This window comes from Muscardinus avellanarius (genome assembly GCF_963383645.1).
Source record: "Muscardinus avellanarius genome assembly, chromosome: 5".
Taxonomy (NCBI): domain Eukaryota; kingdom Metazoa; phylum Chordata; class Mammalia; order Rodentia; family Gliridae; genus Muscardinus; species Muscardinus avellanarius.
The window spans coordinates 5347696-5367028 of record NC_137790.1 but is presented as its reverse complement, the minus strand read 5'-3'; the positions used below and the strand labels follow the sequence as shown (position 1 = coordinate 5367028).

Below are 19333 nucleotides of genomic sequence, written 5' to 3'. Positions count from 1 at the left end.
ACCCATCAGAGACCCAGCTCATCAGCAGCTGGATGGTGAGGGCGACCTCAGGTGCCAGAGACTTGGACATCACTTTACAGCAATGAGTAGACTATAGCTTCCAGAAGATTCCATACTGTGTCAGGGGCAACCTCGTATCTTGGGGTAAAGAGAGCAGTAAAGACAGGAAAGGTCCCTTGAGATGGGTACACTCCCAATAAGGTGTGTCTCTTGGCCATCACTGCTGGGAGGTGGAAGCCAGTCTCAGGACAGTGGCACCCTGGTATAGGTGTGTCACCCCGGGAAATGGCCTTTTGATTTCATTTCGGTCATGCAAATCTCTGCACCAATACAAAGACATGCTCTCTTTTGTAGCTTTGCTGTGCTCCTGGCTCTTTTCTTCCTTGCATTTTCCTTAAGCTCCTCTGAATACTAAATGAAAGAGGTCTTGTGGGGCTACCACGGCCAGTACCCAAGAGACTGGCCAGAGCCAGCCCCAGAGCCAAAGAAGCGGTGGTTTCTGCATCTGTCTGCAGAGATGCCAGGCAGCTGCACTGCAGACCCGCACCCTGGGGGCTGTTCACCTGGCCTCCTGGCTGCAGAGAGAGCTGCTGCCATGGCAACGGGCAGCTGCAGAGGCGGTCCAGGAGCAAAGGAAATGGCAAGGAAGCAACAGCAGCAGTGCTAGTAATGGCAAACAGGAAGTAGCTACAGAGGCTCCCTGAGAAGTGCAGCTACCCCAAGCAGGTTGTGGAGACAGCACAGGGCTAGAAAGAGGCCCGGAGGGAGGGAGGAGGCTGATCATGGAGTCAGGGTGGCGCCTGGGGCTGAAGGGTGGAGGAAGCTTCTTCTCCCTAAATACCTAGCATAATGAAATTCCAGGAAGTTAGTGGGTTGTTTAGATAAATATTTAAGTAAGGTTCTATTTTCGAAGGAGCATATTAGCACTCATATCCCACTTATTTCAGAGAAATGCAAAGTATTTTCAGAGCTTGGAATATGTTCCTCCAGTGATCATTTGATCTGTGCAAGGAGGAAAAAAAAACATCTTTATGTCTATTTTGCAGGTGAGAAATGATGTAACATCCAAGTGCCAGAAATGGCTCACTCTCAGACTCTCAAGCATAAAGGCATTCTGTCACTGGTACTCAAAAACCATTTTCCAGAATGGTTGTCTTCCAGGATTGAGAAATGGGCACACCCCTGCCGTTCAGGGAGAATTGCATACTTAAAAAACCTATTTCCTGAAGGCATTATTAGCTACACATATCTAAAGGGTAAAAATGTTGAATTTGATTAGATCCAGAAATCCTAATTTTTTTTTTTTTTTTTGCAGGTCTGGGAATGGAACCCAGAGGCACTCAACCTCCAAGCTACACCCCCTGCCTTATTTTTTATATTCTTTATTTTGAAACAGGGTCTCACTAAGTTGCAGAGGGCCTCACTAAGTAGCTGAGGCTGTAAGTGAACCACGATCCTCCGGTCTCAGCCTCCCGAATGCTGGAGGCGTGCGCCACCACGCCCGGCTCCTACTATTTGGAATAAGATGATGAACTTGAAAATGGCAAAAGAAACACCACAAGGGAAACACACTACTGCAGTGCAGAAACACACTACTGCAGTGGTTATCAGAGTAAAAACTGGAAATAAGGGACATGTCTAGCAATACAGGATTGAGTCAGTAATTGGTAGGAGCTATCTATCATCATGAGTTGTAGAAAAGTATTTCCAATATCTATAACTCAATGTCTTTTAAGAACGCAGTTAATAAAAGGAGGTGATGGGAATGAAGTCAAGAATAGCCTGAAAGTTGGAACAAGTCTTCAGGTGAAGCTTTGTCGCCTGGTGGTGATGATGATCTCATTCTTGGTGATGAAGAAACAAGGCGGAAACCAAGCGTCCAGCCCTGCCCTGGTGAGGATTGTCTCAGGAGCTCTGGCTGCTGCAGCGGAGGGACTGCAGGTTTGGGGCCGGACTCTCTTTTGCCTCCCAGAGGACCCTTGTTTCTTTCTCAGTGAAGCCCAGGGACAGTGGCTTCTTCTGCCAGAGGTGCATAAAAGCATCCCCTGACCATTTCCTAACTGCTCCGTCCTCTGCACACCAGTTATTTTACTCTGGTAACCAAGAGTGGATAAGGTTTTATAGGCTGCATAAATGCGTGTGCATGTACACTCATGTATGTGTGATGGTCCAGGTTACAAAAACAACCTAGAAGGTTCTATCAACATGTCCTAGGTTAGCTCTGGATGAGAGGAGGATGGAAGTCATTTTTCCCTGTTCAAAATTCTTATCTCGGGGAAGATGGCGACGGAGGAAAGCGGGGCTTACGAGCCCCGCTAACAACCAATCTCTATTACCACAAAATCAGCGCCTTTCATAGCCAGAAAACACCATCAGCAGAGAAACAAAAAATGTAATTACAAGGGACAGAGAAAAAAAGGGCTGGAAAAACAAGACACCAGAAACCAGACCTCAGTGCTGCAGCCGGAGCCACGGCGCGGAACGGCGCGGGCGCCATCTTTTCTTGCAGCACCAGGCCCCAGAGAGGAGGGGAACTCAGAACAGAGCCCAGAGCCACAGAGGAGATACGCTGGCCTCACGGCCAAGGACACAGCAGCAGCGCCTTACTGCCAGCGGCAGCGGCAAGTTACCGAACAGCACCAGACCAAGGCACTCAACAGCCCACCAGGCTCCAGAGAGGAGTGGCGGACAGCGAGCTGAGGTGAGCCACTGCGGATCAGCCAGGAGGAATTCGGCAGATTTCTCAGCGCAGGGAGCATCTAAAGCTCCCAGGGGCTGGGCTCAGCACACCTTGCAGGGACTCAGAACGGAGTTCAAAAACAGAGAAGAAATACGCCATCCTCACGGCCAAGGGCGTGTCAGCAGCCCCATATTGCCACCGGCGGCAGCAGCAGCAAATTCACCGAGTCCACGACAGCTCCATCTGCGTACTCAAAAACAGTGAGTCAAATCCGGGCCCTGGAGGAGAAATCTTAGTACTGTACTCCCAGGGACTTGACCCAGTGGGGGAGTGGCAGTAGCAGAGATATCACACCATAGGAGAACGCCCAACCTGGCAACCCCCCATGGTCTAAAGCAGCCTCAATTGACTCCCTAGGTCTGAGACTCTGCGATACAACCCAGTACAGGAATAGTGGGGACTGAGATACCACAGACTCGAGATCCAGAGCACCTTAAGGGAAGTCGTAGTGACCCAAGGGAAGAACCCAGAGAAGGCACAAACTTCCCAAATCATGGGAAAGAGGAATAACAATGGAGCAATGAATGCCCACAACCCCACAACATCAGAACCTGATAAAACAGAAATTCAGAGATTTCTAGAAGATCAAATCAGGAAAATAACTGTAGAAATAATAGAGGTGTTTCAAAAAGAATTCAGAGAGAGTCAAAAAGAGATAAAGGATGCAATTAATGAAGTAAAGTCCTCAATTCAAAGTACAAACAACCGACTAGACCACATGGAGAATAGAATCTTGACCTTAGAAGATCATTCAAAAAATGAACACATAGTTTCTAATTTAGAAAAAAGAATCCGACAGCAGGAATCTGACATTGAAGAAATATGGGTCCATTTTAAGAGAGCTAACCTAAGAATAATTGGAATAGAGGAGGAAAAAGAAGGTGAAACCAAAGGGATAAGTAATATCTTCAAAGAAATAATAGCAGAAAATTTTCCAAACATAGAGCAAGAGATCAATACACAGATCCAGGAAACTTATAGAACTCCCTTTAGACAGGATCAGAGAAGAGGATCCCCACGCCACATAATTGTTAAGTAACCAATGTGGAAGCCAAGCAGAGAATCTTAAAGGCAACAAAAACAAAGGGCCAAGTGACATTCAGAGGCAAACCAATTAGAATCACTCCAGACTTCCCAAACCAAGTCATGAGAGCCAGAAGGGCTTGGAGTAACATATTCCAAACTCTGAAAGAAAACAACTTCCAGCCAAAAATTTCCTACCCAGCAAAACTTTCTATCAAATTAGATGGAAAAATAAGAAGCTTCCATGACAAACAGAAACTGAAGGAATTTATGTCTTCAAAACCAGCGCTAGAGAAAATACTCAAAGAGATTAACTACAAAGAAGAAATAGGTAACACACACCAGAACCAGAGAAACAAGATTTTCTATCCAACAGACAACTAAGATTGGTTATCTGTGAAGATTCATTATTTATGTTAGTCTTTTACCTATCTCTAAATTGTATTGTTTGATTTTATTGTTGCTAATTTTTAGGATTTCTAGTTGGAATACTAATATACCTTCAGATATAGCATTTGGAAACATTTTATCCCATTCTATCAGTAACTTTTAACTTTGTTTACATTGTCTTTGGATATACAATATTTTTTTTATTTATTAGGGAGTTTGTTTACCCTTTTGTTGCCTGTGCCATTGAAATCATATCCAAGAAATCACTGCCAATTTCAATGTTGTGAGGTTTTATGACCCAGATTTTCTCCTAAAAGTTTATAGTCTTAAGATTTATATTTAGGTCTTTTATCTATTTTGAGTTAATACTTGTATATGGGATTAGGTAAAGTTCCAATTTTATTCTTTTCCATGTAATTATTATTTTTCAACAATATTTAGTTAAAAGATAATTATTTCCTCCACCAAATGATCATGGAAACCTTGTCAAAAATAACTTGACCATTATGGAAGAATTTATTTCTAGGCTTTTTATTTTACTCCACTAATTTATATATCTGCCTTTATAGCAGTACTACACTGTTTCAATTATTGTAGCTTTATATGGTTTGAAATCAGAAAATATACATCTTCTAGCTTTGTTCTTTTTTGAGATTGTTTTGGGTATCTAGAGTCCATATTCCATATTTGGATAGATTTTTTGTGAAAAATAAATAAATAAATAAATAAATAAATATATGATAGTTCACCTTAAAAAAGAAAAAGAAAGAAATATTCTCTGGTAAAAAAGAAAGCAAAAAGAAATATTGAAATGTTATCTTTAAGTCATCAAAAGCTTGGTATCAGACAAATGAAACTGTTATATGAGATTATCAACATTAATATTGGATAAATTGCTATAATACTAGATGTCAACCACTAATCCAAGCATGGGAAGGAGGGATGGGGAGGGAACAGGTTGGGGATCGGGTAGGGGCTAACTGGGCGATGTGTGCATGTATGTCTACAAAAGTATTATTTTTATCCCATTATGATGTATGAATACAGTGCACCAATAAAAAATCTTAAAAAAATTCTTATCTCTGTTTTTGAAATTTTAAATATTAAATATACTTTATAATGGGAAATAAGCAATATAGTTTGTCATAAAAAACATTGATGCTGCTAATCATTAAAATGATCTGCACACCTCTACCTAGGGCTTTCCACAAAATATGCTAGCTATTGCTGTCCCTAGCTGAACCTGTTTCCCCCTGTCTATACTTTGACTTAGAGATAGACTCTCATCATTCTTCTGTCCACATAGGTTTCATGTATTCAAACAAAAGAACTGGAAAAATAATATGACTCATATTTATATATAGTGGTACTGGGGATTGAGCCCAGGGGTGTTTTACCTTAGAGCTACACTCCCATCCCTCTTTTATTTTTTATTTTGAAACAGTGTCTCACTAACTTTCTGAGGGCCTCGCTAAGTTGCCTAGGCTGTTCTTGAACCTGTGATTCTCCTGTCTTGGCCTCTCCAGTACTGGTAGTACAAGCATGCACCACCACACCCAGCTCGGAATGTTAGCTTCAAACAACTTCTTCCAAGTCTTGGGTATTAGCACTTTGAACTAGATCCTATCTAAACAGATGTGCCTTCCACATGGGAGGCAGAATGACGGGAATATTTTTTTATAGAATATAATACTATCGGAAACAAGTCTTAAAGAACCCTGCCTGGCATGAGCAAATGATGATGTATCTGAGCATGTAAGCCCAAAGCGTGAGCTCCCAGGCTTCTGAGGGTGAACCTGACCTGGACCCACATACCTGCCTCGTCCGCCGTGATGGTGAGCTCGTTGCTGGGCTCGCTCTTGCCAATCCGGTTCTTGGCGTACATGCGGATGCTGTAGGTGGAGGAAGGGTGGATATCAATGATGGTGGCCGAGTTCAGCTGAGGGGAAACATCTTTGGTTCTTTGAGCAGAATCCCAGGAGTCTTTTGGGTTTTGTTTTTCAAAAAAGAAGAGATAGAGATGTGAGTTTTTTTTCTCTGTCTTTGAAAGTTCAAAAGCAGGAATTTAAAAAATAAAAAAGAAGAAAAAATACATCGAAAGTGAAATCTCAATGCAATGTTCCCACGTTTTCTGACAGAGCTGTCCACAAGGAAGACCATGAATTTATACACTTATTATCCAGGCTACTGGGGGGGGGGTACGAGGCTGCAGGTGAGCTGAGGTCAGGGAGAGGGCTTGAAGGAAGCACACAGTGGGTGACTGGGGAATCAAGGAGGAGAAACACTAGTGGTGGTAGGTCACATCTGCGGGCTGGGATGACCTCTATAAGCACTCCTTGCATGGGGCGAACACCAAACTTTGGTTCTGACACCTCTTTTCTTGCCCCCCACCAAATCTCTGGCTTTAAATTATATTTGAAATCCCCATAACCTCTAGACATATCAGATCCCTTCTTCCCCAAATAGAGTGTGGTAAAACTGAGCGAAGCCCACCCAAGCACAAATACTGCTTACAAACACACTGATCGATTCTCATTGCTGTAAGTCATTTAGTGAGATAGTCCTGCCTAAGCCCATCTCAATGTCTAGCATAGACATTCCCTACCAAACGCACTGATCAATTCTCATTTTTTGAAATAGTGAGATATTCCCATCCATGCCCATCTCAAGATTCAGTGTCCAGTATAGACATTGCTTACCAAATGCATTGATCATTTCTCATTGTTTTAAATTATGCAGTCCTAAATCCTTAGCTTTAAGAATTATTTTTCAACCACAGCTAATTGAACAGCTAATTGAGTGTCATCACGGAATTGGTGTCTGTTTGGACATGATGATTTAGGTTATTTAACCAAATATGGGAATGTCAGTAAATGGTTCTTAGATCAAAGCCGTCTGGGTGGTTGCTGACTGGGGTTGATTGGTCATGACTGACATTGGTTATGGAAGAACAAAAGGGCCTCTGAGACACAGATGGCGAGAATGGCCACAGAGGCCCATTGTCCCCAGTGTCCCTTGGCATTGAGGCTCCACCCACTGGAGGGACTGTCATCGATATTCTGTGTTCCCTGTTGGATCCTAAGCTCCAAGAGGACAGAAACTATACCCCATATGCAAAACCATGCCCTCAGTACTAATTCAATGCTCAGTACAGAGTGGACACCATTTTAATGCATGTTTAACAGATGAGTTCAAAACAGAAATTCCTCAGACTTCAGGGCCTTGGGACTGGTGCTGCTCACGGTCACACGGATAATAAGCATGGATGTTTAGGGGGCTCCTGTGTCCTCAGGTGGATGTAAATACAAGAGATTTTGAAGACTTGAAGGAAACATGTGGCTTCAAGATTGCTCCTGAAGCTCCAGCTCTGGAGGAATGGAGCATAATGGAAACTGACAATTTATGCTGCGGTCAGAAGAAGAAGCACCTCTGAGTCTGGATGAGAAGACTGGAGGTGGAAGGGAAGATGCGGCAAAGAAAAAATGATGGAGAAGGAGAATGTGATTGAATAGAGGGTGAATGAAAGGAAGGAATTTATACCAATGGAATGGCACACGTATATGAGCCTGTCCCACAAAGAGAAAGCTAAGGTTTCTTGGGAAGATGTCTGGGACAATAGAAAGATACCCAGCTGAACAGTCCCAGGAGGAAGTGGCCACTGGTGGTGGGTGAGGGCTCTGCTTGGGCACCATGGAATTTCCTAGAACTAGCAGGACCGACGAAACCACAGAGAAACATCTCCTTTCATCAGTCAAGTCATACAGAGAATGAAGGCAAGCTGCGGGGAGGGACCAGCTCTGTATCTTGTTAATCACCTGGAGTCTCAACACCCCTCCCCGGTCAGTTTCTTTAGGCCAGCCTACACCTCCACAAGTAATTTCTTCTTAGATAATCTTCTAGAGTGGCTTAGAAACCATCCTTTATGCTGTATTTGTTCTATGCCTCTAAAAACCATCACCTTTCTTCCACAGGGCCAGGAGCCCTGTCAGATGTCACCATAGCAATGCTACTTCTGACTTTTCCCATCTGCCACCTACCCCAGGCACTCCCCACTTGGCTGTACCCTCAGCCTCTTGGGTTCAGACACACCTTCTGTTTGTGATTAATTCCTAAGAAGTTCATTTTGACCATGCTACAGCCTTCTCATTCTATTTGTATTTTAATGTGCAATTTCTTCCTTCCACTGGGACACTTACAAATGTGATATATGCATTTCCCACGTCTGCAGGCACATTGGAATCCTCAGAGGTTTTTGGCAAATTTGCTTTCGGGTCTATTAAATATTGAATCTCTGGGGTACGCAGAAACTTGTGCCTTTAAAAGCTTCACTGTCCAGGGCGCTCTGGCAGACACGTGTTTTAGAAAGTCTTATTTAATGAAATTTTAACAACATCCCACCAAAGTACGGATATTTATTTTTAATGTCAAGTTCAAGGGACTCAGTGTGGTTCAATAGCTGGTGAAAGTGGGGCTTGGGTTTGATCTCAGCTGTGCTGTCCTGAGTTCTAGGTCTTCTTCTACACCCTGCAACCATCACATGTTCTCCAAAGACACCTAATGAGCCTGGACTTCAGTATTTCTAGCTGCCTACAGAGAATCTGATGTGCTCAAAAGAACTCTGAGAAATTCCTGACTCGGCTTACTTGTGAGGAGGAGCAGTGTAGAGACAGTTCAGTCACATGCAAAAGAAAGCAACTTTCACTGAGAAATATTTTACCTCTGCGCTTTGCAGGAAGTAAGACCAGCAAGGCCATACTTGTGGCCTGGTTCAGAAAGTCGTCCTTAGAAGCATTCACTGAATGGCAGGAAGGTTCCACAGAAGGCCCCAGAAAGGCTCAAAGTCCACCACTGCAATTTGATTGTATGTATGTATGTATGTATGTATGTATGTATGTATGTATGTATTGGTGGTACTGGGGTTCCTAGGAACCCTTCTACCTCTGGGCTACACTCTCAGACCTATTTTATATATATTTTTTTATTTGGAAACAGGGTCTCTTAAGCCAGCAAGGCTGGCTTCAAACCAGTACGATCCTCCCGTCTCCGCCTCCCAAGCGCAGGGATTACAAGTGTGCACCACCACGCCTGGCGGCCATTGCAATTTTCAGTAATTGCAATTCCGAATAACTCCTGTGAAGAACTGTGGGGCCCACGGGAGCTAGGGTGGCCGAGCCCAGATTGGAGGGCAGACACCCTGAATTCAGAGGACAGCAGGTCATCATGGACAAATGTAAGGGGGTGTAAGATAAGAGAAAGTATAGGTGACTGAAAGATCTGGAGACAGATGCACAAAGTTTTAAAAATTAAGAGGTAGTTTGAAGGAGGGCCAGGCCCTCTTTGATGGTTAGTGGGAGGGGGGCTCAGGGACATGGCGAGTGCCCCTTTATTGTTCTGCTCTCCACAGGGATCACAGTCCTCAGAGAGAAGCGGAGGCAGGAAACCCTGAGAGAAGGCCTGGAGGAGGTCCCCAGTTCTTAGTGGACTTCCTGTCTCGGCCCTGATCCTAGTCCACAATGCAGGGAACTCTCCGTGGTGCTGACGCCTTTCAGAGATCTGTGAGGTGCTGGGGAGGAGAGAGGCGCCACAAGGCAGGATGTGGGGAACAAACAAAGGAAGAGAAAGAAGTGGATGGATACTGAAAATTGCTGGCTGATGAGCTGTGGGTCATGGGATAACATGCCAGAAGGAACTGTTAAAAGGCCCGGGGTGTCCATGTGGAGGAGAAATAGTGGTCACTGGCAATCAAGTAATTGCAGCCAAAGTAACTATGAAATCGCAGGTGAGAGGGAGAAAGAATATACTTTGAGGCAGCCATGGCCTCCAAGGTGCATTCACGCATTCAGCAACACCTGAGCATTTGCCCTGAGCACAGTCAAAGTGAATGGTCAGGAGATGGTCACAGAACGTACAGAAAAGGGTCATGGGGCATGTAGTATTTCCTGCCGTGTTGAAAGCCAAAGAGATGTATCTATCTTCAAGGCCTAGAAGGGTTTCCTTTGGCCACAGAGCTTAGGGATGGCAGAGGGCCACAAGACACAAGAAGGTCTGCTTTGGTGCAGTACAAGAAGAGCTTACAAGAGTCACAGCAGAGCTTTGCTCTCAGGTACAGCGAGCTGTTTCTGGGGTTGTTCCAGCACCAGCTGATGACACATAAAAGGGCCTCTGCTAATATTCTACCCTCAAAATGTGAGGTGTACCTACTTCATGAAGATGCTACCCTGCTTCTCTCTACAGTACTAAGTGGAGCTGCCAGTGATACCAGCACTGCCCCTTCCTCCCAGGCCTTTCTAACCAAAAGGAATGTGGGCTCTGGAGGGCCCTGGTATAGTCCTGAGTCACAGAGCTGGGTCTACCTGTCCCACGGGCTTTTCTCCATGATTCTCCTGGGACCAACTATGACTTTCAAGTTGCCTTGCTCTGAGGCTACATAAATATCTTGGCTGCACCACTGGCTCTGTCTCATTTAGGAGAGCAAGAAGGACTTAATTCTGATTGCACCAACTTTATAGATAAGTTTTACCACTAGGTTATATGGATCCTGATCAATCTATACATTTAAAATCCTGCTATAAATAAAGACAATTCTTAGATTTCAATTACATGTAAATTAAATGCAATGGGTATTTCTTTTTCATGTTCCAAACATGGTGCTAGGCACCAGGAATCCAACGGCAAGAGAATCAGAGTCTATGCCTTTAGGAACCTTGCAGGAGGTTGGGTGGACAATGAGATTTCCCTCCCTCCCTCCCTCCCTCCCTTCCTTCCTTTCTTCCTCTTTTCCTCCCTCCCTTCCTTCCTTCCTTCCTTCCTCCTTTCCTCCCTTCCTTCCTTCCTTCCTTCCTTCCTTCCTTCCTCCATACTTAGAATTGAACTGAGGTGTTTTCTACCTATTAAATACACCACAGCCCATTTTAGTCTTTTTAAAAACAGGATCTTGCTGGGTTGCTGAGAATCTCACTGCATTGCTGAGGCTGTCCTAGAACCTGTGATCCTCCTGTATCAGCCTCCCAAGTCCTGGGATTACAGGTGTGCACCACACCATCACTCCCAGCTCTGAGGTTTCTGAAAGGTGGGCAAGTGCTCGAATGGACCGAGGCCTGGGAAGCATTCTCTTTGTGAGCATATTGATGCCTGCTTGAGCCATAAGGAAAGCTTCCACCCATTAGATATCAACTGTGTTCCATTCAGTGAGTAAAATGTTTTTTTTTTTTTTGTGGTACTGGAGGTGGAACCCAGAGGCTTACTACCTCCGGGCTATACTCCCAGACCTATTTTATATTTTATTTGGAAACAGTGTCTCACTTAAGTTGCTGAAAGCCTCACTAAGTAGCTGAGGCTGGCTTCGAACCTACGCGATCCTCCTGTCTCAGCCTCCCAAGCGCGGGGATTACAAGCATGCACCACCATGCCCGGCTGAGTAAAATGTTTTAAGCAGACTCCTTTCTTAAAAAATAGTCACCAAATAGCCATGCCTACCATATGTTGAGTATTGAAAAATGGGCTGGGTGGAAAGAGACCTACTAGGCACAGGGAGACCCAAGATGCTTAGTGTAGACGATATATATTAATCAGTGCACAAATCAGTACACTCAGAGGTACATATATGAGAATTTGTGACCCATGTGATTAACCTCCATGACACATGAGAAGTGGGACTTATGGAGGGCAGGACTTTGTGGTCCTGGGGAGGCCGAATTTCCAGCTAGATGCAACCTATGGCCTCACGATGGATACATAGGGGGAAACCCCATCCAGCAGTAGGACCAGCACAGGCTGAGCCTAGTGTCAGCTGTCAAAGCAGGATGTCACCAATATCCAGTGGCCCATTTTTTTCTGAAGGCTGCAGGGGCTTTGACCTGCTCTGCAGAGGGAGCCACCTGTGTGCCCCAGCCTCCAGAGTGTGGAGTGCTTAACAAGGGGATGGATGGGCTGTCCCTGCACTCTGGGGTCTGTGGAGCATCCCCATCATGCCTGTTTGTGTCTCTCCTGAGCTCTCACCTCTACCAAGTCTTGGTCCCCCCCTAAGAAGTGTTTCCCTCACATCAAGGTCTGCACCTCAGAACTCATGCTTCTTCTGCTCCATCCTGCCTGATTTTCTTAGAAGAGTGTCAAGGCGACTCTCTCTTCCCACATCTGTTTGTCCTGGCTCTTAAAGACTCTCTTCAGGCCAGCACTGCCTTGGGTAGGCTCACCCAGGTCTCTGTGCCTCAGGACCCCTGGGCGCTGCTCTGCTGCTCTCCCCAGCCACAGTGCTCCTTGGAGCCTCGTCACCACTCCTGGGGGTCTTCCTTGGGCCACATGTATGCCACACCCTTCTCTGTTTCTGAGTGCAACCTGAGGCTAGTGAGCCGAGCCACACAGATTTTCCTTTTTTTTTCTTCTCATTTCTGGGGATGGAACCCAGGGACATTCACTCTTTTTTTTTTTTTTGGTGGTACTGGGGTTCCTGGAAGCCCTTCTACCTCCGCGCTACACTCCCAGACCTATTTTATATTTCTGAAACAGGGTCTCTTACGCCAGCGCGGCTGGCTTCGAACCTGCGCGATCCTCCTGTCTCTGCCTCCCAAGCGCGGGGATTACAAGCGTGCGCCACCACGCCCAGCACATTCACTCTTTAAGCTATACCCCAGCCCTGTGTTTTATTCTTCATTTTCAAACAGGGTCTCACTTAGTTGCAATGGATCTCACTAAGTATCTGTGAACTGCAATCCTCTGGTCTCAGCCTCCTGAATGCTGAGATTACAAGCATGCACCATGCCCAGTTCCTATTTTTTAAAATGTGTTTCTGGGATCAAATCCAGGGCCTCATGTATGTTATGCGCATGCTCTGCTGCTGTGCTATATATCCCACCCATCACCCTGTCTCTCTCACCTATATGCCCAATGCAGCAATCTCAGATCCTCGTTCTCAACCCACAACTCTGATCCGTTACAACTTCTCTTCATCTCCAAACCCTACTTCCCCAGTTCATTGCCAGCCACTCCTCATGTTTCTCTGTCATCCCCAGCCCCATTTCCTGGCTCTGCCCCTGGCACCCCCTCCCTGGAACCTGCCTCCCTCTGCACCTGTCATCCCCAGCTACCTTGGGCTTGATTCACTACTACAGCTCAACTCATTGGCAACAAAATTGGTCAAGACAAGGTAATCTGCAGTAACCTACAGTGCCCAGAAAGCGAAAAATAAGGCTGCTTTTGTGGACTCTGAGAAATAATTGTATTAACCTTTCCTATGCAGATGGGGCTCTCATTCCTCATAGCTCTTTGTGAAATGAGGTAAAAACTCTGGGGCCACAGTGGTGATATTCTGCTTTTGGCTAGATGCACCATAAAGTTCAAAATTGCTTTGGCATTGTCTCTGGAAGACAGTTAGCTGGCGCACTTGTGATGGTGTGAATAGCTGGATGGGTTTTATGTGTGGGCTCAGGGCTAAGTGCTCCCCACATGCTAAGTGTCCCTGGGTATCCCTGCCTCGTTTCCATGAGGTCGTTACAGGGTGAGTGCTCCACATTGGCAGAAGCAGCTCTCCTCCATGCATACCCCACGGTACAGCTCCTCCTGAAGATGGGACAGGGGACCTAGCTCATTCTCCAGGGCAGTAGGAGGTAAGGTGGCAGGTGTGCCTGGCAGGACAGGTCTTGATGATGGGCTGGTTCTGTGGGCAGCTGCTTTTGGTGCCCATGGGTGCTGACAGTGCTTAAGAGGCCAGCAGAGAGTGAGCCTGCACTCTAGCTGGGACCTCTAAGCACTGGGCAGGGCTGAGCCTGGACCGATGAAGACTAGGAGCTCCTCTTGCGAGCACAGTGACCCATTGTGAAAACCCTCCAAGTGAGCTTCTGTGAGTCGAGGACTTAAGTTATTAAGGGTACAATGAATTTAAAAGAGTTCAGAGGACTTTTTCAGGCAGAAATAAAGTTGGAGGAAATAAAGGACTTACCTGATTTATTTTTGCATTCGATATCATAACCCGTGATGGGGCTGTTTCCGTCAAACCCCATGGTCCACCTGAGCGTGATTGTGCGTGCTTTGACATCTTTGATCTCAATTTCAGGAGGGTCTGGGGGCTCTGCGCCATGAACAGACAGACCAAGGTTTAGTTCAGACATAAATGCTAGAGGAAATGCTTTGTGTGGCTTGCATGCAATTTGTCTGTTGTAGACAATGACAGATGCTTCTTATTTGCAAGCATTTATTTTATCTAATCACATTTAGGGAAGAGCAGTTTTACTTTGCCAAGACTTCCTGTTTGTAACCCAGCCAAACCTAGAGGGTATAAATGTCCCTGTGTGAGTTCATGTCTCTAACTCAAAACATTCCCACCCCAGGTGTTGAACTTCCCTTTCCATTCTGATCGTCTGGTGTATGGACTCCTAAAATCAGGCAAAGAAAGCGCAGCTCTCTACACCTCTCAGCACAACTGCACTGATTTGCATCCGCTTTCATTCCTGGATGGCCTTTTATTCCGTGTGCTTCGGGGCTGCATGCCCACAATCACGGGCTCTGCAGAAGACTGCCTTAGCACAGACGTCATACATATTCATAACATTCTGAGAATCTGGAAGTGTCGCACAGCACAGGGGCTGGGCTGCCACATACTTCCTGTCCTTGAATCTCTGTGCTTTTTTGTTTGTTTGTTTGTTTGTTTGTTTGTTCCTTTTTTATGCCATGTCCTTCCTACCTTGCACCGTGAGCTGAATTATTCCACGGTCCTCCCCGTAAGAATTGATAGCATGGCAGGAGAAGAAGCCAGAATCTTCCCTCACAGTTGGCAAAATCTGTGAGTAGAGCAGGAAGAAATTCATCTTGTTCAGTAGCATGGAGCTGGAGATCCCAGAAATGACTCTGGGCTGTAACCTCCCTGCGATCCACTCTTCCCTCCTGCCATCTCCAGCATGCGCGCGCGCGCACACACACACACACACACACACACACACACACACACACACACTCAACCCCAACATGCTCAGCCACACACATTCACTCACACATACACATGGACAGGCCCTCAGGGGGCAAATTATTTCGGTGCAATTGTAAACAGGCAGCTGGGTAAGTCGGATGCACATTAACCAGATCAGCGGCCGGGTCCTGCAACTAGATGTGTAATTTAGGTAAGATGTTGTCGCCAGGTCGATACACAGTCCACATTCACATCCTTTTTTACTACCCCCATGGTATGCCTTTAGAGCATCTAAAACAACCATGCCTAAAGACATATACCCATAAATGCAGCCAGCTTTCTGTATTTATGGGTTCAGCATCCACAGATGATATCAACTATGGATTGCAAATATTCAGAAACAAATTGTGTTGTCGTGAACATACACAGACTTTTCATTATTTTCCACACAATGTAGTGTACCCACTATTTACATAACATGTTCATTGTAATAGGCGTTGTAAGCAATCCAGAGATGATATAAGGTGTATGAGGGGATGGGCATGGATTCTTTATAAGCACTGTGCCATTTTTAGAGAGAAATTGGGCATTTGTGACGTTTGATGTTCTCTGGGACCTGGATACAGGGTGTTGGAGAAATACAGCCCTTAGCAGTGTTTTACTCTAGGTGGATGGCAGGGCTAGACACTTGTGGGAAAACTAATGCCAGGTTTTTGAACACAGAACTTTAAAATACTTTCCCAAGCATCATCATTTCCTATCACAATAACAGTACCACACAGTTAACTGCCAGCAGTGACAAATTATATAAGAGAACATAACACTTCATTATAGCTTTTCTGATTCTACATTAATAATAGAATATTTTTACATAGGGGTTTTTCCAAAAAAGCAAAATATTTTCCCTTATCACATTTTTTTTGTCTTGAAGCCCATCCAGTTTTTTTCATATAAAGTTAAAACATGGACTTGTCGTCGTCTGTCAATCTACAGGCTTAACTGTAATTTAAAAGCCCCGTTTTCCACTCATTTTTAAAATCACAGTTGGAGTCCGCCTTGCTCATAATAATCTTACTCTTAATAACCCTTATGATGAAGCAGTACTTTTGAAGGCTACTCAGTAATCTTTGCCGTAGGAAGCAGGAGAGAAATGGCGGTTCACAAAGAAATCCCAACATACTATTTGCAATTTAAGCACCCTCATGCACCCACTTGATTAAAAGGACAGGCTTATTGTTGCACTAATGTTTGAAATTATTCTGTTGCATTTGGTACGCTTTTACCTGCAGAGTAGAAATCACCTCCTCTCCCACCTCCTTGGTGGACACGAGGTAACGGGCCATTTCTGGGTTAATGATCCTGTCCTCCTTCTCCCAGCGGACAATAATTGGCTTCTCACCATGGGCTGTGCAACTCATCTCCTTCTTTTGACCCTGAGTGGCCAGTGTAGTATTTGGATAGGATGTTATCATCGCAGGAACTGAAACACCAAAAGAGATACCACTTGTTCAGCAAAGCGGTGTTCTCCATTTTCTACCAAATCACACAGCCAAGTCATGCTTAAAGAGATATATATTAAAGAAATATTCAAGAAACTTATGAGCAAGAATCATAAGTAACGTAGATGGAAAGCAGCAGAATAATGAAACTTGACTACATGAGCCGTCGGCAGAGATGGCCATATGGCTTCCTAATCAGGGAATGCTGCTGTCTTCTGGAGGAGCAGACATAGGTCAGGGACACAGCCTAGGTCCTCCAGAACACACAGGAAAAGGATTTCCAGGCTGCTTAATCTGAAAGAGACTTAATTTGATGAAGTATGCTCCTCTTTCTATAATCATCCATGTTTTTATCCTTTTCAATTATGAAGATGAAGTCATCATTATTAGTCAAGTTAAGTAGATCCCTTTATGTGGCTAATTATCCCTTGGGATTCTCAGCATCCTCTTGCCCACAGTTGTTTATATCCCCTGTACATCTTTATCAGTCCCTCAGGATCACAAACCTCCACTTCCTGTTGGGAGAGATAACAGAAAATCTCATCCCAATACACATGACAATGGAAAGCTTTCCTTATGAAACTTCTCAAGTTCTCTTTCCTTTATCCAAAACTAATCTGTAGACTCCCATTTTTTTAGCACTGGATGACAGGGGATTCCACCATCATTCCATAAACTGCCTATAAATTCAGGACAGCACATTTAAATATACCTTTGTGAAGGCACTCTAAACTTATATAAAAAGTGTGAGAAAAACTTATATAAAAAGTGGCACCTAAACACAAAGTGGATATTGTAAAGCTAGAGGTGATATAATCCTGGTACTTTGCTTATCTAAGAAGCAGGGAGTTAAAAGTCAAACTTCCAAATCCAATTTCCTAAAAAAAAATACTCCATCTTGAGAGCAAGTTCATAAACAAAAATAAAAATAAACACAAATGGCAAAGGGAGATGCAAAGAGCCTTTGCTTATGTTAAAGATTTAGAAAAAATGTTTCCTCTGAGAATTTGTAACTGGCGTGACTCTAAATAAATCAGAAGTGAACTTTACACTAAAGAATTAACATAGAAGTACCCCTAGTTTGGTAATAAGTTTGAGGAACTTAGCCAAAGCAAATATCAACACACTTTGGAAAGATGTACCCTCCCTCCAGTCTCACTGGAATTCTCCCAAATAAAGCTCTGCTGAACATGAGCTCACAAGCCAAAACTGTAAAATACATGGGAAAACAGTCTGCCATGACTGCGAATCAGCTCCCCAAGGACTTCAGATGACAGAGTGACTGGATATACACTCTAAAACAACTATGCTTAAACTTCTAGAAGATAGTTTAAAAATATGAGAAAGCAACGAGCTGTTTCCAAAGAGGCGAGGCATATTGAGTGACAACCAAAGTAAATCTGCATTTTTACCTACGTCTTACCTTGTTTCCTCAAACACAGGAAGAAAGACCCTCCTCGTTCCTAAGGTCGACCTTATGCTTGCATCCTCCAACATTCATGTCTTCCTGGAATATGACTTTATGTGGAGATAGTCTTTGCAGATATAATTAGTGAAGATGAAGCTTAATGTAGGGTATACCTGCAGTGACCTCATTTTCACATAAAGTCATAGATGAGGTTTTAAAGCAATATGGATTTGGATTTGGTGGGGGCACTATTTGTACCTAACACGCGCACGCACACACACACACACACACACACACACACACACACACACACACACACACACACACTTAAAACCTAAAGTCAAGTATGCAGGGTTTATGGTCATCACCACATTTAGAGCACTTAGATTACCCTGAATAGATTTCTCCTGCCGATGTACAGTCACTTTCTCTTCTTCCCCAAATTCTAGGCAATTGGAAGTTTACATTCTGTTCTTGTATTGCCTTTTCTGGAAGTTTCCTATAAATGGTTTCATACAACATCAGTTTTTCTTTTGCGTGTGTCTAATTTTATGAGTTTTTTTCAGTAAACATGCTTTCAAGGTTCATACACACTGATTGTATATATCAATACTTTGTTCATCTTTATTGCCTAATAACTCTATTGCATGAATTGCTACATTTTTTGTTCCCTGCTTGACTGTTGATACATCTTTGGATTGTTTCCAGTTTGGGGCTGTTATGGATAATTCATCTCTAAATAGTTGTATATAAGTTGTTATATAGATATAAGTCTTTGTTTTTCCTGGGAGTTGTCCAGGAGTAGATAAACTGAGTCCTACTGCAAATGTACATTTAATATTTTGAGAAATTGCCACACTGTTCTACCAAGCTGTAACATCATCTTGCACTCCCCAGATAAGAAGATAGAGAGGGAATAAGAAGTAATAGGAGCTGCTACTGATAGGAGCTTATGATGAGGACATAGGAATGTTCTTCACCCATGCAATGAGCATCCGTTGAGTGCACCTGTACAGGTGAGATCCCCTCCTCCTGTCCCGCTGGATGTTTACTGGCTATAGAAACCCCACACATCTGCCACATAGAGGTAGCATAGGTGGTGTCCTTTCTGAGGATACTTTCCGTTTGAGCTCAAATCCATTAATCAAGATTATTTTTCTCACAAGGACCAAAAGCTAAATCATAATAACTAGAGATCCCAAAGTTAACAAAATTGACCTAAAGTGCACAATTGTGGATAAATCTGTTGATGGTTCAAGAAGAAGAAAATAATTGACTTCTCATTTTCCCTCTTTATGCTAGGGAACATGAATGAGATGCTGAGAAGATCACACACAATTGATCTGTGAAAGGCAGCCCCCTGGTCCCTCCCTGAA

At 44.1% G+C, this 19333-nt stretch overlaps 1 protein-coding gene across 3 annotated transcripts in view; it reads right to left on the bottom strand.

Moving 5' to 3' along the window:
* Nucleotides 1-19333, bottom strand: part of DSCAM (DS cell adhesion molecule) — a gene marked incomplete at both ends in the record, with an annotated part of 734316 nt that overhangs the window by 130194 nt on the left and 584789 nt on the right. For all 3 annotated transcript variants that reach the window (XM_080695506.1, XM_080695507.1, XM_080695508.1), the window contains 4 exons: nucleotides 5969-6136; nucleotides 14088-14216; nucleotides 14829-14925; nucleotides 16334-16530. In XM_080695506.1, the coding sequence (XP_080551632.1) occupies nucleotides 5969-6136; nucleotides 14088-14216; nucleotides 14829-14925; nucleotides 16334-16530 (591 nt within the window). The remainder of the gene's footprint in view (nucleotides 1-5968; nucleotides 6137-14087; nucleotides 14217-14828; nucleotides 14926-16333; nucleotides 16531-19333) is intronic.